The sequence below is a fragment of the Oncorhynchus keta genome, chromosome 2 (genome assembly GCF_023373465.1).
Source record: "Oncorhynchus keta strain PuntledgeMale-10-30-2019 chromosome 2, Oket_V2, whole genome shotgun sequence".
Taxonomy (NCBI): Eukaryota; Metazoa; Chordata; class Actinopteri; order Salmoniformes; family Salmonidae; genus Oncorhynchus; species Oncorhynchus keta.
Window position 1 is genome coordinate 3265784 of NC_068422.1, and position 26064 is coordinate 3291847.

General features: G+C 44.2%; 1 protein-coding gene and 1 long non-coding RNA gene across 3 annotated transcripts in view; both read right to left on the bottom strand.

Annotated features, from left to right (window-relative positions):
• LOC118396720 (endothelial PAS domain-containing protein 1-like) overlaps positions 1-26064 on the bottom strand; it is a 99950-nt gene that overhangs the window by 21338 nt on the left and 52548 nt on the right. The window contains exons 2-7 of one of the 2 annotated variants that reach the window (XM_052470847.1): positions 23345-23529; positions 10994-11142; positions 10351-10435; positions 6019-6131; positions 5603-5805; positions 356-462 (exon numbers count right to left, since the gene is read on the bottom strand). In XM_052470847.1, the coding sequence (XP_052326807.1) occupies positions 356-462; positions 5603-5805; positions 6019-6131; positions 10351-10435; positions 10994-11142; positions 23345-23529 (842 nt within the window). Of the gene's footprint in view, positions 1-355; positions 463-5602; positions 5806-6018; positions 6132-10350; positions 10436-10993; positions 11143-23344; positions 23536-26064 lie in introns of both variants that reach the window. The other variant, XM_052470844.1, reaches the window with a different exon arrangement.
• Positions 17599-18982, bottom strand: LOC127909433 (uncharacterized). Its single transcript, XR_008071096.1, has 3 exons — positions 18948-18982; positions 18587-18623; positions 17599-17627 (listed from the first exon to the last, which is right to left on the bottom strand). It is a non-coding gene; the product is annotated as an uncharacterized LOC127909433 (long non-coding RNA).

The window sequence follows — 26064 nt, forward strand, 5'->3', positions numbered from 1 at the left end:
TTGTTCTCTCACACACCAGCACGGTTACTGCAAAACGGTGTCTTGTTCTCTCACAGACCAGCACGGTTACTGTAAAGTGTTGTCTTGTTCTCTCACACACCAACACGGTTACTGTAAAGCGTTGTCTTGTTCTCTCACACACCAGCACGGTTACTGTAAAGCGTTGTCTTGTTCTCTCACACACCAGCACGGTTACTGTAAAGCAGAAGATGAGATAAGGTCCTCAACAGATGGTTGAGACATTCCCAACGACTTCAAAATCATTCTATCTGTTGATAGGCCTTAAGGCAAGAGGAAGGAGTCCCTTTGTCTGCACCGGGTTTGCAGTGTAGTCAGTCTTAGTGTAGACACTCACGGTTCTGGTGGCTCTTGGTGACACTGTCAGAATCGAGGGCGTGGTACAACTCATAGACAGAGCAGCCCAGCAGGTCTTCAGGACTGTAGCCCATCAGCTCAGTGACTCTGCAATACACAGAAATACAGCCAACTGTTAACTCAGCCAACACCACTTTTCTCTGACTCACACACACACACACACACACACACACACACACACACACACACACACACACACACACACACACACACACACACACACACACACACACACACACACACACACACACACACACACACACACACACACACACACACACAGCCTCTCTCCTCTACCACAGCCTCTCTCCTCTACCACAGCCTCTCTCCCCTATCACAGCCTCTCTCCTCTACCACAGCCTCTCTCCTCTACCACAGCCTCTCTCCTCTACCACAGCCTCTCTCCTCTACCACAGCCTCTCTCCCCTATCACAGCCTCTCCTCTACCACAGCCTCTCTCCTCTACCACAGCCTCTCTCCCCTATCACAGCCTCTCCTCTACCACAGCCTCTCTCCTCTACCATAGCCTCTCTCCTCTACCACAGCCTCTCTCCCCTATCACAGCCTCTCTCCTCTACCACAGCCTCTCTCCTCTACCACAGCCTCTCTCCTCTACCACAGCCTCTCTCCTCTACCACAGCCTCTCTCCTCTACCACAGCCTCTCTCCTCTACCACAGCCTCTCTCCTCTACCACAGCCTCTCTCCTCTACCACAGCCTCTCTCCTCTACCACAGCCTCTCTCCTCTACCACAGCCTCTCTCCTCTACCACAGCCTCTCTCCTCTACCACAGCCTCTCTCCCCTATCACAGCCTCTCCTCTACCACAGCCTCTCTCCTCTACCACAGCCTCTCTCCTCTACCACAGCCTCTCTCCTCTACCACAGCCTCTCTCCTCTACCACAGCCTCTCTCCTCTACCACAGCCTCTCTCCCCTATCACAGCCTCTCTCCCCTATCACAGCCTCTCTCCCCTACCACAGCCACTCTCCACTACCACAACCTCTCTCCTCTACCACAGCCTCTCTCCTCTACCACAGCCTCTCTCCTCTACCACAGCCTCTCTCCCCTATCACAGCCTCTCTCCTCTACCATGGCCTCTCTCCTCTACCACAGCCTCTCTCCCCTACCACAGCCTCTCTCCTCTACCACAGCCTCTCTCCCCTACCACGGCCTCTCTCCTCTACCACAGCCTCTCTCCTCTACCACAGCCTCTCTCCCCTACCACAGCCTCTCTCCTCTACCACAGCCTCTCTCCCCTATCACAGCCTCTCTCCCCTACCACAGCCTCTCTCCTCTACCACGGCCTCTCTCCCCTACCACAGCCACTCTCCACTACCACGGCCTCTCTCCTCTACCACGGCCTCTCTCCTCTACCACAGCCTCTCTCCCCTATCACAGCCTCTCTCCTCTACCACAGCCTCTCTCCCCTACCACAGCCTCTCTCCCCTATCACAGCCTCTCTCCCCTACCACAGCCACTCTCCACTACCACAGCCTCTCTCCTCTACCACGGCCTCTCTCCTCTACCACAGCCTCTCTCCCCTACCACATCCTCTCTCCTCTACCACAGCCTCTCTTCTCCCTCCTCTACCAGTCTCTCCTCTCTCTCTCCTCTGTCACAGTCTCTCCTCTACCACAGTCTCTCCTCTGTCACAGCCTCTCCTCTACCACAGTCTCTCCTCTGTCACAGCCTCTCCTCTGCCACAGCCTCTCCTCTGTCACAGCCTCTCCTCTGTCACAGCCTCTCCTCTGTCACAGGCTCTCCTCTCTCTCTCTCCTCTACCACAACCTCTCTATACCACAGCCTCTCCTCTAACTCCTCTGCCACAGTCTCTCCTCTACCACAGCCTTTCCCCTCTACCCCAGTCTCTCCACTACCACAGATTCTCCTCTCCCTCCTCTACCACACTCTCTCTCCTCTCTCTCTCCTCTACCACAGTCTCTCCTATACCTCCTCTGCCACAGTCTCCCCTCTGCCAGAGCCTCTCCTCTACCACAGTATCTCTACCAAAACAATAATAAGGATCAGATAGGTAGGTAATAGTCAACAGGCATGTGACTCCTAGAGCATTACCCCATTACCCATTGCATCAAAGTTGGTTCCACGTCTTTTCAATGGAATTCTGTTGAACCAACAGGTAATAAATGTTGAATTGACGTCTACCAGCCAGCCAGCCAGCCAGCCTTCCAGCCAGCCAGTCAGCAAACCTGCCAGCCAGCCAGTCAATCTGCCAGCCAGCCAGACTGGAGCACAAATAAGTAATTTCTCACTGTTTTACACCCACACACCGGTTGTGTTGTTTATGTGATGTGGGTTTCAATGTGTTTTTATCTTTGCGTGATGTGGATTTGGGTGTTAAGTACAGTAGAGAGCTCTACTCTCCCAATGATGCCTGCATAATCTTCAAACAGATGAATAGGGATTTTTTGTGTTTTTACAAATCAAGGCTCTGAAAACCTGAGCTGTTAGTTAATCCCAACTAAAGCACCACTGCTGAAATACAGTTAGGTAACTCAACCTTGAGTAAGAAAAACAGCTGGTGGACCTCAATCATAGGTACTTAATATAAAATCATAGACATTTCTTAAAAAGTTAAAACAACGATGTAGACCCCAGATTAACACATAGTTTCCATAATGAAAAAACAGTAATAATGATAATTGCAAGCTTATGGGCCAAGTAGCCTCAATCAAAGTAGCCTCAATCATTAAACTTTTTTCTTATCCATGCAGGTGCAATGGTTCAAAGTCTGTTGAGACCCAAGACGGAAAGTTACATTGAAGTTTAAACCAACATTACATGAACATTTCTGAGTTCCTTCTCTTGCTTCCAGCCTTTCTCCTCTCCTCACGGGCGGTCCAAGGGCAACCCGTGCTGTGCCAGTTGGGAACATCAACCATGACCACTAATGAGCATAATGACGTACGCAAGGCATCATGGGCTGTCGCCTCATTTGCGTAATTGAAGTCGATTTGTGCAAGGATGAAATAAATACAACATTTGAGAAAAGTAAAAAGGGGCCTCTGTTTCACAGGAAGGTACACTCTGTTCTCAGAAGAAATCTTTTGTCTTTGCATGAGCGCTTGATCAGATTACAGCCGAACCCGACCGGTGTGGTTTTTAGCACTAGCAGCTAGGAGGATGGAATGTTTTTCTCTACCGGCAAGACATTGACTCTAAGATGGCTGCCGTGTTTGTGACGCAGTTGGCCCAGAGGGGACAGCAGACACTCCTAACGGGGACATCGATCATCACAGGGACTTGATGGTAGGACTTGGACTTGTCATTATTGTCACAGTTGTCATGGTGACATGCTGCTTTGGTTGCAGTGGTGATGGGTGCATAGCGCTCCCTTTGTGTGAAGTGCCCAGAGAACATGTTGTGGGTAACCTCTGGCACTCTTTGATGATGTCGTGCGATGCAAGTCATTCTTGATGTTTTCTCTCTCTGGTCCTGCCAAACCAAACGGGTTCAGTCAGCAGATCATTATCCCGGCTTGTTTGCATGCTTGTGTGTGTGTGTAAGTTTGCGTAATTTGTCGTTCAGTGACAGCACTTGATTTTGGGTTTTACCAGCCTGCTGCTGCTTACGATTTACAATATAAATGTGTGTCTGAGTCTGTGATCATATATGTCTGTATGAGAAGGTACTTTATGCATGAATATGTACAGTTGATGAGTCAACCAATCCACACATTTATTGTTAACAAACTATACTTCTGGCAACTTGTGCATGACACAAGTAATATATTTCCAACAATTGTTTACAGACAGATTATTTCACTTATAACCCAATGTATCACAATTCCAGTGGGTCAGAAGTTTGCATACACTAAGTTAACTGTGCTTTTAAACAGCTTGGAAAATTCCAGAAAATGATGTCATGGCTTTAGAAGCTTTTGATAGGCTAATTGACATCATTTGAGTCAATTGGAGGTGTACCTGTGGATGTATTTCAAGGCCTACCTTCAAACTCAGTGCCTCTTTGCTTGACATCATGGGGAAATTAAAATAAATCATCCAAGGCCTCAGAAAGAAATTGTAGACCTCTACAAGTCTGGTTCATCCTTGGGAGCAATTTCCAAATGCCTGAAGGTACCACGTTCATCTGTACAAACAATATTACGCAAGTATAAACACCATGGGACCACGCAGCCGTCATACCGCTCAGGAAGGAGAAGCATTCTGTCTCCTAGAGATGAACGTACTTTGGTGCGAAAAGTGCAAATCAATCCCACAATTACAGAAAAGGACCTTGTAAAGATGCTGAAGGAAACAGGTACAAAAGTATCTATATCCACAGTAAAATGAGGTCTATATTGACATAACCTGAAAGCCCGCTCAGCAAGGAAGAAGCCACTGCTCCAAAACCGCCATAAAAAAAGCCAGACTACGGTTTGCAACCGGACATGGGGACAAAGATCGTACTTTTTGGAGAAATGTCCTCTGGTCTGATGAAACAATAATAGAACTGTTTGGCCATAATTACCATCTTTATGTTTGAAGGAAAAATGGGGAGGCCTGCAAGCCGAAGAACACCACCCCAACCGTGAAGCACGGGGCTGACAGCATCATGTTGTGGGGGTGCTTTGCTGCAGGAGGGACTGGTGCACTTCACAAAATAGATGGCATCATGAGGTAGTGAAAATATGTGGATATATTAAAGCAACATCTCAAGACATCAGTCAGGAAGTTAAAGCTTGGTCACAAATGGGTCTTCCAAATGGACAATGACCCTAAGCATAGAAATAAAAGCTGAAATAAACAATTCTCTCTACTATTATTCTGACATTTCACATTCTTAAAATAAAGTGGTGATCCAAACTGACCTAAGACAGGGAATTTTTACTCTGATTAAATGTCAGGATTTGTGAACAGCTGAGTTTAAAAGTATTTGGCTAAGGTATATGTACACTTCCGACTTCAACTGTATATGAGGATGTTTCTATGCATATACAGTATAGAGAGGGAGTGTATGCCTATGTGTGAGTATGTGAGATGGTTTGTGTGTGTTCCCTGCTGTTACTGTACTGTAAGCTAACTTTCCGTCCCTTCTGCCAGTGTGTGTGTGTGTGTGTCTGCGTGTGTGCGTGTGCGTGTGTATGTGTGTGTGAGTATGTGAGACTGTTTGTGTGTGCTACGCGTCATTATAGTCCTGTAGGTGAGCTGTGTGTCCCTGTTGGGAGCATGTGTTAGTGTGTGTGTATTTATTTGACAGTGTGCGTTACCTGTCGTCACAGTAGGTGAACTTCATGTCCATGCTGTGACGGCTCAGGAAGGTCTTGCTGTCCAGGGGTGTGTCGATGTTGGAGGGGTGGGGGATGGGCTCACACATCATCAGCAGGCAGGTGAGAGGAGGCTCCTTGAACCCACACAGCCCATGAGGGGAGCAGCTGTTGTACACCTTGAGGTGGCCCGTGCAGTGCAGAACCTAAGAAAGCAGAGGAGAAACACTTATATCAACATTATTTTATATAAGAACTATTATCTGTAACATCTGATATCATCTCAATGATGCAGAACGGTCCTATTCTGAATCAAGAATACAAAACAGAATTTACAATCAATAGTAAACAAGCCAAGTAGAGGGTTGTTCATGAGTAGTGATGGCAGTGATCATCTTCTGTTAATTCCATGGACTCACCTTCCAGCTGGCTGATTTCAGGTTGACAGTGCGTCCACGGTTTGTCACTGTGCACTTCATCCTCATGAAGAAGTCTCTCTCAGTGCTGAAGGCTTTCCCCTTTGTCCCAGTACCTGTGAACAAACATACACAGATTTTCTTCACCTTCATTTTCCAATCGCATGCTTGCGATATCACAGTTTTTGTGTGAGGTCAAGGTTTCGGTTCCTTCCACTCCTCTCTGTCCCACGAACGTGCATGCAAGCACACACAAAGGACTCTGCCCCATGTTTCTGACATATCTGGAGCAGCAACTCAGTCCAAAAGGGCTGATCGTAAAGCTGTCAGTGGTGACATCATCTTTACACATTCAGACTCTGTTTTAACACTCCTTGTTATTGCATTTCCATTTCTGTTGTTGTGTGTTGCACTTGCATTCAGTAGCGTCTGAATAACATGATTATGAAGGCATACATGTATGAAAGTTTGTATAATTATTTAAAATGTATATAGTTCTGTCCTGATGTTCTTGTCTGTTAATGTTCTGTATTATGTCATGTTTTAGGTTTTGTGTGGACCCCAGGAAGAGCAGCTGCTGCTTCAGCACTAACTAATGGGGATCCTAATAAACGTGTAAATGCTAAATTCGCCACAGTCTGCAGCCAAACCATTACATCACAAAGTGAGAGTTCAGCCCTCAGACACTGGCCGCGAGCCGTGGAGCAAGACAGAGCCTTATGGGTCCAGCTAATAAGGAGTGTTAAAGGGGGGCCCCATGACGGGGGTGGCGCCAGGGAAAGGTCTGGCATGGCTGGCAGTACGTGTGGACACAACAGCAGCGCCCGCACTTCCACCAACCTTACCATCCTCCTTTGGTCCCCCATGCCGCCCACCCCTCTATCAACAGTCCCAGGAAGGGGCCTGAGGAGTCGACCTACTAGGCTCCTTGTCTGACCACTTTGGTGTGGCCCGCCCTGGAACGAGAGAAATTGATTCTAATAGCAACAAAAACAGAACAGCAGAACACTGGGGAGATTAGAGGACAACTGGAGATATTAGAGGACAACTTGGGCAGAGAGAAGCATGGAAAGAGTCAGTGTGTCCAGAATGTTATTTCTACCATCATTATTTACTCTTAGCATAGCACACAAGCCATGGCCGAGGAAGCTGTTCATGTAGTGTTATTATCTCATGTTATAGCTTTTAATTTAGTGTTATTATGTCATTATATAGCTGTTAATTTAGTGTAATTACGTCATTATATAGCTGTTAATTTAGTGTAATTACGTCATTATATAGCCGTTAATTTAGTGTAATTACGTCATTATATAGCCGTTAATTTAGTGTAATTACGTCATTATATAGCTGTTAATTTAGTGTAATTACGTCATTATATAGCTGTTAATTTAGTGTAATTATGTCATTATATAGCTGTTAATTTAGTGTTATTACGTCATTATATAGCTGTTAATTTAGTGTAATTACATCATTATATAGCTGTTAATTTAGTGTAATTACGTCATTATATAGCTGTTAATTTAGTGTAATTACGTCATTATATAGCTGTTAATTTAGTGTAATTACGTCATTATATAGCTGTTAATTTAGTGTAATTATGTCATTATATAGCTGTTAATTTAGTGTTATTACGTCATTATATAGCTGTTAATTTAGTGTAATTATGTCATTATATAGCTGTTAATTTAGTGTTATTACATCATTATATAACTGTTAATTTAGTGTAATTACGTCATTATATAGCTGTTAATTTAGTGTTATTATGTCATTATATAGCTGTTTATTGTCCAATGACAAGTGTTCAGAGGGTAGTGGAGTAGTGTTTATAGCCTGGAACTTGAAGTTATGTTAATTATTCGTTGTTTGTGCAATTTTACAACTTCTACTTAACGCATTAGGACCTCCAGATACTTATTTATTTCAGCTTTTTTCGACAGGGAGTCATGCTGAGAATAAGGTCTCTTTTACAGATTAGCCCTGTATACATATCGATTCACAATATACACATCAATATACACATACATACAGTATGTGCAGTACACACTATACACATCAATATATATGTCAATATGTACAATACACATCAGTATACACATCAATATACATACATACATATACACATTAATAGATATCAATAAACACTATAGACAGATACTATACACATAGTATACATCAATATAGACATTAATATACAGTACATCAACATACACTATACACATCAATATACATCCATACATAATATGCACATCAATATACACATCTATACACATCAATACCAAATTAAACACTACACACATCAATATACACATTCATGTGCATCAACATACACATCAATTCACATCAATATACAACAATATACACTACACACATCAATATACACAATAATATACATCAATATACACATCAACACATCAATATACAACAATATATACATCAATATATATATATCAATATACACTATACGCATTGATATACATCAATATACATCAATATACACTATATATATATATATATATATATATATATATATATATATATATAAAGTACCAGTCAAAACTCTGGACACACCTACTCAATGATTTTCTTTATTTTACTATTTTCTACATTGAAGAAAAATAGTGAAGACATCAAAACTATGAAATAACACATGGGATCATGTAGTAACCAAAAAAGTGTTAAACAAATCAAAATATATTTTACATTTGAGATTCTTCAAAGTAGCCACCCTTTGCCTTGAAGACAGCCCTAACCTTATTTACATAAGTATTCAGACCCTTTGCTATGAGATTTGATATTGAGCTCAGGTGCATCCTGTTTCCATTGATCATCCTTGAGATGTTTCTACAACTTGATTGGAGTCCACCTGTGGTAAATTAAATTGATTGGACATGATTTGGAAAGCCACACACCTGTCTATATAAGGTCCCACAGTTGACAGTGCATGTCAGAGTAAAAACCAAGCCATAGGTCGAAGTAATTGTCCGTAGAGCTTGGAGACAGGATTGTGTCGAGGTACAGATCTGGGGAAGGGTACCCAAAATATTATGCAGTGTTGAAGGTCCCTAAGAACACAGTGGCCTCCCATCATTCTTCAATGTAAGAAGTTTGGAACCACCAAGACTCTTCCTAGAGCTGGCCGCCTGGCCAAACTGAGCAATCGGAGGAGAAGGGCCTTAGTCAGGGAGGTGACGAAGAACCCAATGGTCAATCTGACAGAACTCTAGACTTCCTCTGTGGAGATGGGAGAACCTTCCAGAACCTTCCAGAAGGTCTCTGTAGCACTCCACCAATCAGGCCTTTATGTTAGAGTGGCCAGACGGAAGCGACTCCTCAGTAAAAGGGACATGACAGTCCACTTGGAGTTTGCCAAAAGGCAACTAAACACTCTCAGACCATGAGAAACAAGATTCTCTGATCTGACGAAACCCAGATTGAACTCGTTAGCTTGAATGCCAAGCATCACGTGACAGCATCATACTGTGGGGATGTTTTTCAGCGGCAGGGACTGGGAGACTAGTCAGGATCGGGGCAAAGATGAACGGAGCAAAGTACAGCGAGATCCTTGATGGAAACCTGCTCCAGAGCGCTCAGATCAACAGATTGGGGCGATGGTTCCTCTTCCAAAAGGACAATGACCCGAAATACACAGCCATGACAACGCAGGAGTGGCTTCAGGACAAGTCTCTGAATGTCCTTGAACCCAATCTAACATCTCTAGAGACACCTGAAAGTAACTGCAGCAATTCTCGCCATCCAACCTGACAGAGATTGAGAGGATCTGCAGAGAAGAATGGGAGAAACTCCCCAAATACAGGAGTGTCAAGCTTGTAGTGTCATACCCAGGAAAACTTGAGGCTGTAATCACTGCCAAAGGTGCATCAACAAAGTACTGAGTAAAGGGTCTGAATACTTACTATGTAAATGTGATATTACAGTTTTTTAGGTTTTAAAAAATTTGAAAAAAACTGTTTTTGCTTTGTCATAGGGGATTGTGTGCATATTCATGAGTAAAAAAACATATTTGATACATTTTAGAATAAGAATGTAACTTAACAAAATGCGGAAAAGGTCAAGGGGTCTGAATACTTTCCAAAGGCACTGTATATATTATACTATAGAACATTCCATGTGCAGAGCACGTGTGTATCTAATTCAGTGTCTCAGAGACACACTGCTGTGCTCCTCTATTCTCTCGTATTGTCATCTAACCCTGACCCTAACCCTAACTCAGAGAGACACTGTGCTGTGCTCCTATCTCATATTATTATTATCTAACCCTAACACTAACCCTAACCTTAGCCCTAACTCTTTCACGTAGACAGAGAGAATAATTACCGGTTTTCAGATTGAGGTTCTCGCGAATCTCGTCGTGGTCGCAGGGGTGGGTGAAGTCAAAGATGCTTTGTCCGGTCAACTCCACCTGTAGAGACACACATATGGTGTTATGCCAGCAAGAACACAGACAGGGCCAAAGCTTTGTTACATTGTGGTAACACCACATCAGCCAAACCAAAGAGACTAGTAGTAACACCTGCATTCAGTCACAGTAAAGAGGTTAGGAAGACTGGTGTTCTCTGAGAGCCTTGCTTATCAGGGAGACCAGCAGTGAGAAATATAGTAGACAAAGCTGACGGTGTGAGAAGTGAGGAAGGGCTGGAGGCCTTCTGCCCTACGTAGCTACAGTAGATAGTGTGTTTGAGCCAAACAAGCCTCTGACAGGGCTGACATTTCACGGTTATGAGAGACATCCCCAGCTACAGCCTCTGTCTGTCTGTCTGTCTGTCTGTCTGTCTGTCTGTCTGTCTGTCTGTCTGTCTGTCTGTCTGTCTGTCTGTCTGTCTGTCTGTCTGTCTGTCTTTCCGTCCGTCCGTCCGTCCGTCCTTCCGTCTGTCTGTCTGTCTGTCTCCAGGGAAAGAGTACTGGATGTATTGTACATAAGAAACCCCATTATGCATGATTACATAATGTTTCTGCTCACCTGTGTTAAGCCCATTAACTTGTTGACGTTTTCTGAGAGGAAGATCATGTCGCCATCCGATGTAACCACAGTGACGAACCCCTCCAGTGACTTCAAATACATACAGTCCATCTGTCTGTCCTCCTCTGCCTCTGCACTGTTGGGGCAGCCTGTGGAAAACACACACGTCAGATGTGCAACATTATATAACCGTGTGTGTGTGTCAAGCTTGTTTTCCTTCTTGAAGCCCTGGCCAAGGTCCAAAACAAACTTCATACTACATCTCTAAACACTCCCAAATCCCCTGACCTTCCCTTGGTTGCTTCCCGCACACACACACACACACACACACACACACACACACACACACACACACACACACACACACACACACACACACACACACACACACACACACACACACACACACACACACACACACACACACACACACACACACACACACACACAAACAAACTTGAGAAGGCTGTTGCTTTAACGGCGTCTGTCTTAATAAGGCATACAATAATGAGTTAGGCTAAACCTTGAGACAAACATTCCCAGTACACTGAAAGTACATGATATACTAGCCAGTAGCTTAATCAAATGAAGCAACACAACCCCAACAATATTCTGCAGTCAGCACCACGTTTTTTGAAGCCAAGTGAGAAAATAGAGATAATGTTAATTTGGCATGGGCTGAAAAGGGAGGCAGCAGAACGACTACAGAGTCCCAATGAACAAAACGTGACTCCATGCTGGGGGGGTGGTCGGAAGCCTGTGATTCCTACAGTGTGCTTCCCTTAGATAAGAGCTGTTCTCAAGGCCCGGGCCTGGATTTTGGAGTTTGGCCCAGCATGAGAATGAGGCCCCAGGGGAGCAGCGACTTTCTCATGGGTCCTTGGCTGATGGGAGATTCAACTCCACAGGACCACCTTTGGCCTGAACACTTACCAGTGATTTTGCATCAGTAGTTTTCCTCTCTATGATCTTGAGTAGAACGTTTGGGATTCTAATAACCCCCATTTGAGCTGCACAGAGACAGAGAAAAAGCTCAGACGAAGGCCTTGAGGCTGATAAGTAAAGCTTAATAAAGAGCAGTAATACTATCAAGAGCAGTAATACTATCAAGAGCAGTAATAATATCAAGAGCAGTGTGCGTTTTTTTCTCAGCTGTACAGAGACATGACATGGTTAAATGTACGTTAATAGGTACAGTATAATCAACATCACAATGCAGGACTAATAGTTTTTTAAAAAGCACAGATTGTAAGTCACATGATGCCATATCTTGCATCATTCAATGTAGTGTGTAGTATATCCACCTACGGATCTGAGCTCGGGAGGACTTTCCTCTTGAATGTTACATTTCATCCCATGTCAGAATCACTGCAGCTCAGTGCAAATGCAACAAATTGAACCGTTGTAGGGGTGTTGGTGAGACAATGTCATGGCAGCTACATTATTCAACAGGCAGCCTGCTTCTGTTGTCAAATAAGGCTGGTGGTTTTCGGTAAAACCGAGAATGCTAAATCAAGTGTAATTTAATCTTTATCCCTGGGAATATCTGTGTATCAGTGTCATAGTGGCTATCTGAGGGGCCAGTGTGTCAGTGTCCCAGATTCACATGGGCTGCTCTTAAATAACACAAGTGCTTCCCTACTGCTGCGGCAGTGTGTGTGTGTGTGTGTGTGTGTGTGTGTGTGTGTGTGTGTGTGTGTGTGTGTGTGTGTGTGTGTGTGTGTGTGTGTGTGTGTGTGTGTGTGTGTGTGTGTGTGTGTGTGTGTGTGTGTGTGTGTGTGTGTGTGTGGGCGAGGGGGAGTTGCATGGCGCCAGGGCAGGTCTGTGTTATGGCTGAGTTGAGAGAAGGAGCGTCAGCCTTACAGTTGCAGCAACCGGGCTTTCCACTGAGCGCCGTAATATCTCGCTCTCCATCCAACTCTAATCAGAAGCAACAGCCATGCAGATAAGATAATCGTCTGTAACATCTCCCCTCTACAGAGCTATTCTAACCCTCTCTCACTCCCCTTCCACTACTGTCCCTCACCGCCCCACTCCAGCCTATTCTGAATCCTCACATTCCATCTCCTTCCCCTACTGTCCCTCACCGCCCCACTCCAGCATATTCTAAACCCATACATTGCATCTCATTTTCTATATCGCTCACCTTCTAACTGCCCCTAAACTACCTATAGGTAGAACACCTTCTAACTGGCCCTAAACTACCTATAGGTGGAACACCTTCTAACTGGCCCTAAAACACCTATAGGTGGAACACCTTCTAACTGGCCCTAAACTACCTATAGGTGGAACACCTTCTAACTGGCCCTAAACTACCTATAGGTGGAACACCTTCTAACTGGCCCTAAACTACCTATAGGTGGAACACCTTCTAACTGGCCCTAAACTACCTATAGGTGGAACACCTTCTAACTGGCCCTAAACTACCTATAGGTGGAACACCTTCTAACTGGCCCTAAAACACCTATAGGTAGAACACCTTCTAACTGGCCCTAAACTACCTATAGGTGGAACACCTTCTAACTGGCCCTAAACTACCTATAGGTGGAACACCTTCGAACTGGCCCTGAAACACCTATAGGTGGAACACCTTCTAACTGGCCCTAAAACACCTATAGGTGGAACACCTTCTAACTGGCCCTAAAACACCTATAGGTGGAACACCTTCGAACTGGCCCTGAAACACCTATAGGTGGAACACCTTCTAACTGGCCCTAAAACACCTATAGGTGGAACACCTTCGAACTGGCCCTGAAACACCTATAGGTGGAACACCTTCTAACTGGCCCTAAAACACCTATAGGTGGAACACCTTCTAACTGGCCCTAAAACACCTATAGGTGGAACACTTGCTAACTGACCCTAAAACACCTATAGGTGGAACACCTTCGAACTGGCCCTGAAACACCTATAGGTGGAACACCTTCTAACTGGCCCTAAAACACCTATAGGTGGAACACCTTCTAACTGGCCCTAAAACACCTATAGGTAGAACACCTTCTAACTAGCCCTGAAACACCTATAGGTAGAACACCTTCTAACTAGCCCTAAAACACCTATAGGTAGAACACCTTCTAACTAGCCCTAAAACACCTATAGGTAGAACACCTTCTAACTGGCCCTAAAACACCTATAGGTAGAACACCTTCTAACTGGTCCTAAAACACCTATAGGTAGAACACCTTCTAACTGGTCCTAAAACACCTATAGGTAGAACACCTTCTAACTGGTCCTAAAACACCTATAGGTAGAACACCTTCTAACTAGCCCTAAAACACCTATAGGTAGAACACCTTCTAACTGGCCCTAAAACACCTATAGGTAGAACACCTTCTAACTGGTCCTAAAACACCTATAGGTAGAACACCTTCTAACTGGTCCTAAAACACCTATAGGTAGAACACCTTCTAACTGGCCCTAAAACACCTATAGGTAGAACACCTTCTAACTGGTCCTAAAACACCTATAGGTAGAACACCTTCTAACTGGTCCTAAAACACCTATAGGTAGAACACCATCTAACTAGCCCTAAAACACCTATAGGTGGAACACCTTCTAACTGGTCCTAAAACACCTATAGGTAGAACACCTTCTAACTAGCCCTAAAACACCTATAGGTGGAACACCTTCTAACTGGTCCTAAAACACCTATAGGTAGAACACCTTCTAACTAGCCCTAAAACACCTATAGGTAGAACACCTTCTAACTGGCCCTAAAACACCTATAGGTAGAACACCTTCTAACTAGCCCTGAAACACCTATAGGTAGAACACCTTCTAACTGGCCCTAAAACACCTATAGGTGGAACACCTTCTAACTGGTCCTAAAACACCTATAGGTAGAACACCTTCTAACTGGCCCTGAAACACCTATAGGTAGAACACCTTCTAACTGGCCCTAAAACACCTATAGGTAGAACACCTTCTAACTGGCCCTGAAACACCTATAGGTAGAACACCTTCTAACTGGCCCTAAAACACCTATAGGTAGAACACCTTCTAACTGGCCCTGAAACACCTATAGGTAGAACACCTTCCAACTGGCCCTGAAACACCTATAGGTAGAACACCTTCTAACTGGCCCTAAAACACCTATAGGTAGAACACCTTCCAACTGCCCTAAAACACCTATAGGTAGAACACATTCCTAGCCCTAAAACACCTATAGGTAGAACACCTTCTAACTGGCCCTGAAACACCTATAGGTGGAACACCTTCTAACTGGCCCTAAAACACCTATAGGTAGAACACCTTCTAACTGGCCCTAAAACACCTATAGGTAGAACACCTTCTAACTGGCCCTAAAACACCTATAGGTAGAACACCTTCTAACTGGCCCTAAAACACCTATAGGTAGAACACCTTCTAACTGGCCCTAAAACACCTATAGGTAGAACACCTTCTAACTGGCCCTGAAACACCTATAGGTAGAACACCTTCCAACTGGCCCTGAAACACCTATAGGTAGAACACCTAACTGGCCCTGAAACACCTATAGGTAGAACACCTTCTAACTGGCCCTAAAACACCTATAGGTAGAACACCTTCCAACTGGCCCTAAAACAAGGTAGAACACCTAACTGGTCCTAAAACCTATAGGTAGAACACCTTCCAACTGGCCCTAAAACACCTATAGGTAGAACACCTTCTAACTGGCCCTAAAACACCTATAGGTAGAACACCTTCCAACTGGCCCTAAAACAGCTATAGGTAGAACACCTTCTAACTGGCCCTAAAACACCTATAGGTAGAACACCTTCCAACTGGCCCTAAAACAGCTATAGGTAGAACACCTTCTAACTAGCCCTAAAACACCTATAGGTAGAACACATTCTTAGCCCTAAAACACCTATAGGTAGAACACCTTCTAACTGGCCCTAAAACACCTATAGGTAGAACACCTTCTAACTAGCCCTAAAACACCTATAGGTAGAACACCTTCCAACTGGCCCTAAAACACCTATAGGTAGAACACATTCTAACTAGCCCTAAAACACCTATAGGTAGAACACCTTCGAACTGGCCCTGAAACACCTATAGGTGGAACACCTTCTAACTGGCCCTAAAACACCTATAGGTAGAACACCTTCTAACTAGCCCTAAAACACCTATAGGTAGAACACCTTCCAACTGGCCCTAAAACATCTATAGGTAGAACACCTTCTAACTGGCCCTAAAACACCTATAGGTAGAACACCTTCCAACTGGCCCTAAAACACCTATAGGAAGAACAACTTCTAACTGGCCCTAAAACACCTATAGGTAGAACACCTTCTAACTGGCCCTAAAACACCTATAGGTAGAACACCTTCTAACTGGCCCTAAAACACCTATAGGTAGAACACCTTCCAACTGGCCCTGAAACACCTATAGGTAGAACACCTAACTGGCCCTGATACACCTATAGGTAGAACACCTAACTGGCCCTAAAACACCTATAGGTAGAACACCTAACTGGCCCTAAAACACCTATAGGTAGAACACCTAACTGGCCCTAAAACACCTATAGGTAGAACACCTTCTAACTGGCCCTAAAACACCTATAGGTAGAACACCTTCTAACTGGTCCTAAAACACCTATAGGTAGAACACCTTCTAACTGGTCCTAAAACACCTATAGGTAGAACACCTTCTAACTGGTCCTAAAACACCTATGGGTAGAACACCTTCTAACTGGTCCTAAAACACCTATAGGTAGAACACCATCTAACTAGCCCTAAAACACCTATAGGTGGAACACCTTCTAACTGGTCCTAAAACACCTATAGGTAGAACACCTTCTAACTAGCCCTAAAACACCTATAGGTAGAACACCTTCTAACTGGCCCTAAAACACCTTTTAACTGGTCCTAAAACACCTATAGGTAAAACACCTTCGAACTGGCCCTGAAACACCTATAGGTGGAACACATTCTAACTGGCCCTAAAACACCTATAGGTAGAACACCTTCGAACTGGCCCTGAAACACCTATAGGTGGAACACCTTCTAACTGGCCCTAAAACACCTATAGGTAGAACACCTTCTAACTAGCCCTAAAACACCTATAGGTAGAACACCTTCCAACTGGCCCTAAAACATCTATAGGTAGAACACCTTCTAACTAGCCCTAAAACACCTATAGGTAGAACACTTCTAACTGGCCCTAAAACATCTATAGGTAGAACACCTTCTAACTAGCCCTAAAACACCTATAGGTAGAACACCTTCCAACTGGCCCTAAAACACCTATAGGTAGAACACCTTCTAACTGGCCCTGAAACACCTATAGGTAGAACACCTTCCAACTGGCCCTGAAACACCTATAGGTAGAACACCTTCTAACTAGCCCTAAAACACCTATAGGTAGAACACCTTCGAACTGGCCCTGAAACACCTATAGGTGGAACACCTTCTAACTGGCCCTAAAACACCTATAGGTAGAACACCTTCTAACTAGCCCTAAAACACCTATAGGTAGAACACCTTCCAACTGGCCCTAAAACATCTATAGGTAGAACACCTTCTAACTGGTCCTAAAACACCTATAGGTAGAACACCTTCTAACTGGCCCTAAAACACCTATAGGTGGAACACCTTCCAACTGGCCCTGAAACACCTATAGGTAGAACACCTTCTAACTGGCCCTGAAACACCTATAGGTAGAACACATTCTAACTAGCCCTAAAACACCTATAGGTAGAACACCTTCGAACTGGCCCTGAAACACCTATAGGTAGAACACCTTCTAACTGGCCCTAAAACACCTATAGGTAGAACACCTTCTAACTGGCCCTAAAACACCTATAGGTAGAACACCTTCTAACTGGCCCTAAAACACCTATAGGTGGAACACCTTCTAACTGGTCCTAAAACACCTATAGGTAGAACACCTTCTAACTAGCCCTAAAACACCTATAGGTAGAACACCTTCTAACTGGCCCTAAAACACCTATAGGTAGAACACCTAACTGGCCCTGAAACACCTATAGGTAGAACACCTTCCAACTGGCCCTAAAACACCTATAGGTAGAACACCTTCTAACTAGCCCTAAAACACCTATAGGTAGAACACCTTCCAACTGGCCCTAAAACACCTATAGGTAGAACACATTCTAACTAGCCCTAAAACACCTATAGGTAGAACACCTTCGAACTGGCCCTGAAACACCTATAGGTGGAACACCTTCTAACTGGCCCTAAAACACCTATAGGTAGAACACCTTCTAACTGGCCCTAAAACACCTATAGGTAGAACACCTTCTAACTAGCCCTAAAACACCTATAGGTAGAACACCTTCCAACTGGCCCTAAAACACCTATAGGAAGAACAACTTCTAACTGGCCCTAAAACACCTATAGGTAGAACACCTTCTAACTGGCCCTAAAACACCTATAGGTAGAACACCTTCTAACTGGCCCTAAAACACCTATAGGTAGAACACCTTCTAACTGGCCCTAAAACACCTATAGGTAGAACACCTTCTAACTGGCCCTAAAACACCTATAGGTAGAACACCTTCTAACTGGCCCTAAAACACCTATAGGTAGAACACCTTCTAACTGGCCCTAAAACACCTATAGGTAGAACACCTTCCAACTGGCCCTGAAACACCTATAGGTAGAACACCTTCTAACTGGCCCTGAAACACCTATAGGTAGAACACCTTCTAACTGGCCCTAAAACACCTATAGGTAGAACACCTTCTAACTGGCCCTGATACACCTATAGGTGGAACACCTAACTGGCCCTAAAACACCTATAGGTAGAACACCTAACTGGCCCTAAAACACCTATAGGTAGAACACCTAACTGGCCCTAAAACACCTATAAGTGGAACACCTTCTAACTGGCCCTAAACCACCTATAGGTAGAACACCTTCTAACTGGCCCTAAAACACCTATAGGTAGAACACCTTCTAACTGGCCCTAAAACACCTATAGGTAGAACACCTTCTAACTGGCCCTAAAACACCTATAGGTAGAACACCTTCCAACTGGCCCTGAAACACCTATAGGTAGAACACCTAACTGGCCCTGAAACACCTATAGGTAGAACACCTAACTGGCCCTAAAACACCTATAAGTGGAACACCTTCTAACTGGCCCTAAAACACCTACAGGTAGGGCCAGTTAGAAGGTGTTCTACCTATAGGTGTATCAGGGCCAGTTGGAACTGGCCCTATAAGGGCCAGTTACAGGTGTTCTAGAAGGTCTACCTTCTAACTGGCCCTAAAACACCTATAGGTAGAACATATTCTAACTGGCTCGAAACCACCTATAGGTAGAACAATGCAAAACAGTTAAATCTAAGCAAGCCTAATTACCTTATTGGGTGATAATTAACTTAAAATGTTTGTTTTTCTTGTTTCTTTGTACCACGCTTATATTAACCTAAGATCCTATTTCAAAATGTTTTACCTTAATTATCTCATAAGATATTTAGGCTTGCTTAGATTTCACTTTTTGCTGTGAAGTTACACTGTTTGACCAGAAGAGATGGCAAACATACTTTTAACAAAGCACACCTGTTAATTGAAATGCATTCCAGGTGACTACCTCATGAAGCTGGTTAAGAATATGCCAAGAGTTTGATAAGCTATCATCGAGGCAAAGGGTGGCTATTTGAAGAATCTCAAATATAAAATATATTTTGATTTGTTTAATTAACCATTTTTTGGTTACTAAATGATTCCATGTGTTATTTCATAGTTTTGATGTCTTCATTATTATTCTAGAATGTAGATAATAGTAAAAATAAAGAAAAACCCTTTAATGAGTAGGTGTGTTCAAACTTTCGACTGGTACTGTAAATATATATACAATAAAATATCATTGCATGCATTGGTAGTAGTGATAAGCATAAGCTTTATGAGGAAAAAGGTGGTGAAGGCACTTTGATGTGCGTTTGTGTGTTAGTGATGCGCAGATTGACTCATAACCCGCAGTCCGCACCATTATATCCCTGGGGCAGGCGGGTTTAGGGCAGACACGTGCACAGATCGGGCTCTACCTGTAAAGAGCACAGGCTCCTTTGCCCTTCCAGTCTCCAAAGTGCCCTTTTGGGTGGTGGTATAATTTCCCCCAAAATGTTCATTGCTGTTCAGGACCATTGCTGTTCAGTCGTCGCCAGGTTTTCCACCCCATCCATTGTTTGCGCCTGTTGATCTGCGCTGTACCGAGCTCACGCACCCAGTTGCGCCTTTTTCCCAGTCTATCTGAATGGAGATTGCTCGCGCCGGCCAGACCCTGGCGACAGGACTAAGTGACTAAGTGGGCAGTTGAAATCGGGCTAGAGGGCACCATTTTTTGGGATCTTGCATTGGAATTATATGGAATGCTTATATAATCACACTATACCCCAATAAACATGCCGCTTATGAGTTCAGCAGCAGGTTGTGATATGCCGCAATACACTTCTGTGAATCAAAGTATTCTCATATTTGCCCCTCCAACATTATTCTCATATTTGCCCCCCCAACAGTATTCTCATATTTGCCCCTCCAACATTATTCTCATATTTGCCCCCCCAACAGTATTCTCATATTTGCCCCCCAACAGTATTCTCATATTTGCCCCCCCAACAGTATTCTCATATTTGCCCCCCAACAGTATTCTCATATTTGCCCCCCAACAGTATTCTCATATTTCCCCACCAACATTATTCTCATATTTGCCCCCCCCAACAGGATTCTCATATTTGCCCCCCAACATTATTATCATATTTGCCCCCCAACAGTATTCTCATATTCCCCCCCAACAGTATTCTCATATTCCCCCCCAACAGTATTCTCATATTTGCCCCCAACAGTATTCTCATATTTGCCCCCCAACAGTATTCTCATATTTCCCCCCCAACAGTATTCTCATATTTCCCCCCCAACAGTATTCTCATATTTGTCCCCCCCCCTCCCAACAGGGGAATGAAACAATATTTATATTTTTTGAGAATGTGGAAATTGTCCGTGGGTATTTAAAGAACAATCCTGTCGAATTTGTTTCATTTGGTGATCTCACGAAGGACAGTGCTTGTGTACACTTCTCAATTATGGGGTTTACATCTGGTGGTTGTGTAAAATATATGATTGAATATGAAACTATTTGTGAGAAGATGTAATGTGACGTTGGCCTTCTAAACAGGATACTTGTTTTGATATAGAGCTTTAACTAGTCAGTGGCCACACCCCTGTGAGCCCAGACATCACAGAAGGCATCATGGAACTGCCCCTTCTTCCACTCCCGTGACAAAAACCCATGACAAAAATGACATTAGACCAGAAAATATGGAGCTGTCGCTACATGTTGAAATGGTTGGCAACTCTACAAAAGGACTAGACCAGAGAACGTGGAGACGAAACATCATGCTTTGGGGCTGTTTTTCTGCAAAGGGACCAGGACGACTGATCCGTGTAAAGGAAAGAATGAATGGGGCCATGGATCGTGAGATTTTGAGTGACAACCTCCTTCCATCAGCAAAGGCATTGAAGATGAAACGTGGCTGGGTCTTTCAGCATGACAATGATCCCAAACACACCGCCCGGGCAACGAAGGAGTGGCTTCGTAAGAAGCATTTCAAGGTCCTGGAGTGGCCTAGCCAGTCTCCAGATCTCAACCCCATGGAAAATCTTTAGAGGGAGTTGAAAGTCTGTGTTGCCCAGCAACAGCCGCAAAACATCACTGCTCTAGAGGAGATCTTCATGGAGGAATGGGCCAAAATACCAGCAACAGTGTGTGAAAACCTTGTGAAGACTTACAGAAAATGTTTGACCTCTGTCATTGCCAACAAAGGGTATTTAACAAAGTATTGAGATAAACTTTTGTTATTGACCAAATACTTATTTTCCACCATAATTTGTAAATAAATAAATTAAAAATCCTACAATGTGATTTTCTGTTTTTTTTTCTCATTTTGTCTGTCATAGTTGAAGTGTACCTATGATAAAAATTACAGGCCTCTATCATCTTTTTAAGTGGGAGAACTTGCACAATTGGTTGCTGACTAAATACTTTTTTGCCCCACTGTATGTACTTGAATCCACTCTGAATTTCCTGCTCTTGAGCGGCCCCCACCCCCTTTCCTTTGTCTACCAAGTCGTCATATCGGTTTTGTCCGCTAGGGACTATTTCTTTGTTTCATGTAGTAACCAATGTATGACCTATTGTGCTTGTGTTTATGTAAATCTGTGATTGATTAAGTTAGTAAAAAGATTATTAAGCCAATTTAAATATCGCTGATTCATGACTCTGATTCATGATGCTAGGGTTCGTGCAGATATCCAAGGGTTTGCAATGTTCAGTAATGACACAGATGAGGTAAAATTCATTAATAAGCAACTGTTTTGAAAATCTATGAAAATATCTGAAGAGTTATATTTGGGAAATTGACACTTTATAAACAATATTTTCCACGGTGCCCCGACTTCCTAGTTAATTAAAGTTACATGATTAGTTTAATTGCGTAATTAAATTACACATAGATAATTGATTTGATAATATACATTCTTGACATTTAATGGTAGTCAATGCTATGACACTTGTTAGATATTGCTGCACTGTCGAAACTAGAAGCACAAGCATTTTGCTACACTCACAATAACATCTGCTAACCATGTGTATATGACTAATAACATCTTATTTGATTTTGGTGATTACATGAGTATGGAAAAAGCAAAAGGATAAAGTTCTGTGGCTTTAAAAACTTTGAAAGTACTAAAGGTATAGTTTTCAGATTAGGGCCCATCTCTGGCGTTGATTTGGAGGAGTCACATTTTATGGACAACATGTCGGGAATAGCTGGGGCACGTCGATTAACCCGTACTGTGACTGGAAAGAAGGAGGAAAGGCTTTCTGTACAGTTGATGTTGAGTCTCTCCCGACACATGAAAAGCTGGGTACAGAACTTGTTCTCAACTAACATACTTGGTTAAATAAAGGTGAAATAAAATAAAAAAATAAACAATATGAGATATGCGGTCCAAGCATATGCACAAAACCACTACAATGTCATAAATGGCCATGTGTCAAGTATTTGCAGATGGAATATCAGTGTTGAAGAGGATGCACAATGCTGCAATTGTGATGGGAATCATGTTCCAGAGTTCACCCAATGCCATGTTAGGGTGAAGGTCAAAGTAACAAGGATTAAACCAATTAAAAAAATTGAGGAGACTGGATATCAACGTGCAAGCGGCAAAAAAAATGCAATAAATGTTCAAGAGAAAAAAAGGGAACTGTATTATTTTATATTTGCGTGTTAATCTATCACATATAGTCCGGTTGACGGGTGAACTAACACCTGACCCACGCATTTTGTGTGTATGTTTGTATGTGTGTGTCTTCATGTACAGTATGTGTGCATGGTATAGCGCTGACCTGAACCGATGACCTTGCGGGTGCGCAGGAAGCTGATGGCCAGTCTCATGATGGAGGCTTTGTCCAGGTGGGAGCTGACGCTGTCTGGGAGGGGCAGCTGATTGGAAAGCTCGTAAAACACCTCCGTCTCCTTACTACGACGACAGCGTGCCGCATCACGAGACCTCTCCTTACGCCGCTCCGAACTGTTCCTTGACAGGAAGAGAAGTCAGGTCAGGTGGAGAGGTCTTAGGTCAGATGAGCTATTGGCTACAGGTAGAAAGTTTATATCAAACATTGTTGGGTCAAATCCATTTAAATTCCAGTGCAATGAAGGTAGATCAAATTCCAATTATAAATGTTTCTTATTGAAAAGTCCTGTAGATAGTTATAATTAGAATTTTCCAGTGTACTTCCTGAATTGACTGGAATGGTAAGGACCCCAACCCTGAACCCAACACTCCTGAATAATGTATTATTTATTTGCGTTATTTCTCTCAGGACCAGCACCAATCACCTGTTGAAGACAGTGAGTGGACACAAATGGGAAAACACATATAGGATATAATCATTGAGCTCAGCAAACAAAAGAGACCCAAGTCTCAAGACTGTGTCTGTGTCTCAACTTCTTTATAGCTATGCAGATTTAGCATCTTTCCATATCTTAACATATATTAACAGTCCACTAGTCTTTCTACATCTTAATAATATAGTCCACTAGTCTTTCTACATCTTAATAATATAGTCCACTAGTCTTTCTACATCTTAATATATTACTACAGGGCTCCGGGCAGCCGAGCGGAAATGGAGGAAAACTCGCCTCCCTGCGGACCTGGCATCCTTTCACTCCCTCCTCTCTACATTTTCCTCCTCTGTCTCTGCTGCTAAAGCCACTTTCTACCACTCTAAATTCCAAGCATCTGCCTCTAACTCTAGGAAGCTCTTTGCCACCTTCTCCTCCCTCCTGAATCCTCCTCCCCCCCTCCCTCTCTGCAGATGACTTCGTCAACCATTTTGAAAAGAAGGTCGACGACATCCGATCCTCGTTTGCTAAGTCAAACGACACCGCTGGTTCTGCTCACACTGCCCTACCCTGTGCTCTGACCTCTTTCTCCCCTCTCTCTCCAGATGAAATCTCGCGTCTTGTGACGGCCGGCCGCCCAACAACCTGCCCGCTTGACCCTATCCCCTCCTCTCTTCTCCAGACCATTTCCGGAGACCTTCTCCCTTACCTCACCTCGCTCATCAACTCATCCCTGACCGCTGGCTACGTCCCTTCCGTCTTCAAGAGAGCGAGAGTTGCACCCCTTCTGAAAAAACCTACACTCAATCCCTCCGATGTCAACAACTACAGACCAGTATCCCTTCTTTCTTTTCTCTCCAAAACTCTTGAACGTGCCGTCCTTGGCCAGCTCTCCCGCTATCTCTCTCAGAATGACCTTCTTGATCCAAATCAGTCAAGTTTCAAGACTAGTCATTCAACTGAGACTGCTCTTCTCTGTATCACGGAGGCGCTCCGCACTGCTAAAGCTAACTCTCTCTCCTCTGCTCTCATCCTTCTAGACCTATCGGCTGCCTTCGATACTGTGAACCATCAGATCCTCCTCTCCACCCTCTCCGAGTTGGGCATCTCCGGCGCGGCCCACGCTTGGATTGCGTCCTACCTGACAGGTCGCTCCTACCAGGTGGCGTGGCGAGAATCTGTCTCCTCACCATGCGCTCTCACCACTGGTGTCCCCCAGGGCTCTGTTCTAGGCCCTCTCCTATTCTCGCTATACACCAAGTCACTTGGCTCTGTCATAACCTCACATGGTCTCTCCTATCATTGCTATGCAGACGACACACAATTAATCTTCTCCTTTCCCCCTTCTGATGACCAGGTGGCGAATCGCATCTCTGCATGTCTGGCAGACATATCAGTGTGGATGATGGATCACCACCTCAAGCTGAACCTCGGCAAGATGGAGCTGCTCTTCCTCCCGGGAAGGACTGCCCGTTCCATGATCTCGCCATCACGGTTGACAACTCCATTGTGTCCTCCTCCCAGAGCGCTAAGAACCTTGGCGTGATCCTGGACAACACCCTGTCGTTCTCAACTAACATCAAGGCGGTGGCCCGTTCCTGTAGGTTCATGCTCTACAACATCCGCAGAGTACGACCCTGCCTCACACAGGAAGCGGCGCAGGTCCTAATCCAGGCACTTGTCATCTCCCGTCTGGATTACTGCAACTCGCTGTTGGCTGGGCTCCCTGCCTGTGCCATTAAACCCCTACAACTCATCCAGAACGCCGCAGCCCGTCTGGTGTTCAACCTTCCCAAGTTCTCTCACGTCACCCCGCTCCTCCGCTCTCTCCACTGGCTTCCAGTTGAAGCTCGCATCCGCTACAAGACCATGGTGCTTGCCTACGGAGCTGTGAGGGGAACGGCACCTCAGTACCTCCAGGCTCTGATCAGGCCCTACACCCAAACAAGGGCACTGCGTTCATCCACCTCTGGCCTGCTCGCCTCCCTACCACTGAGGAAGTACAGTTCCCGCTCAGCCCAGTCAAAACTGTTCGCTGCTCTGGCCCCCAATGGTGGAACAAACTCCCTCACGACGCCAGGACAGCGGAGTCAATCACCACCTTCCGGAGACACCTGAAACCCCACCTCTTTAAGGAATACCTAGGATAGGATAAAGTAATCCTTCTCACCCCCCTTAAAAGATTTAGATGCACTATTGTAAAGTGGCTGTTCCACTG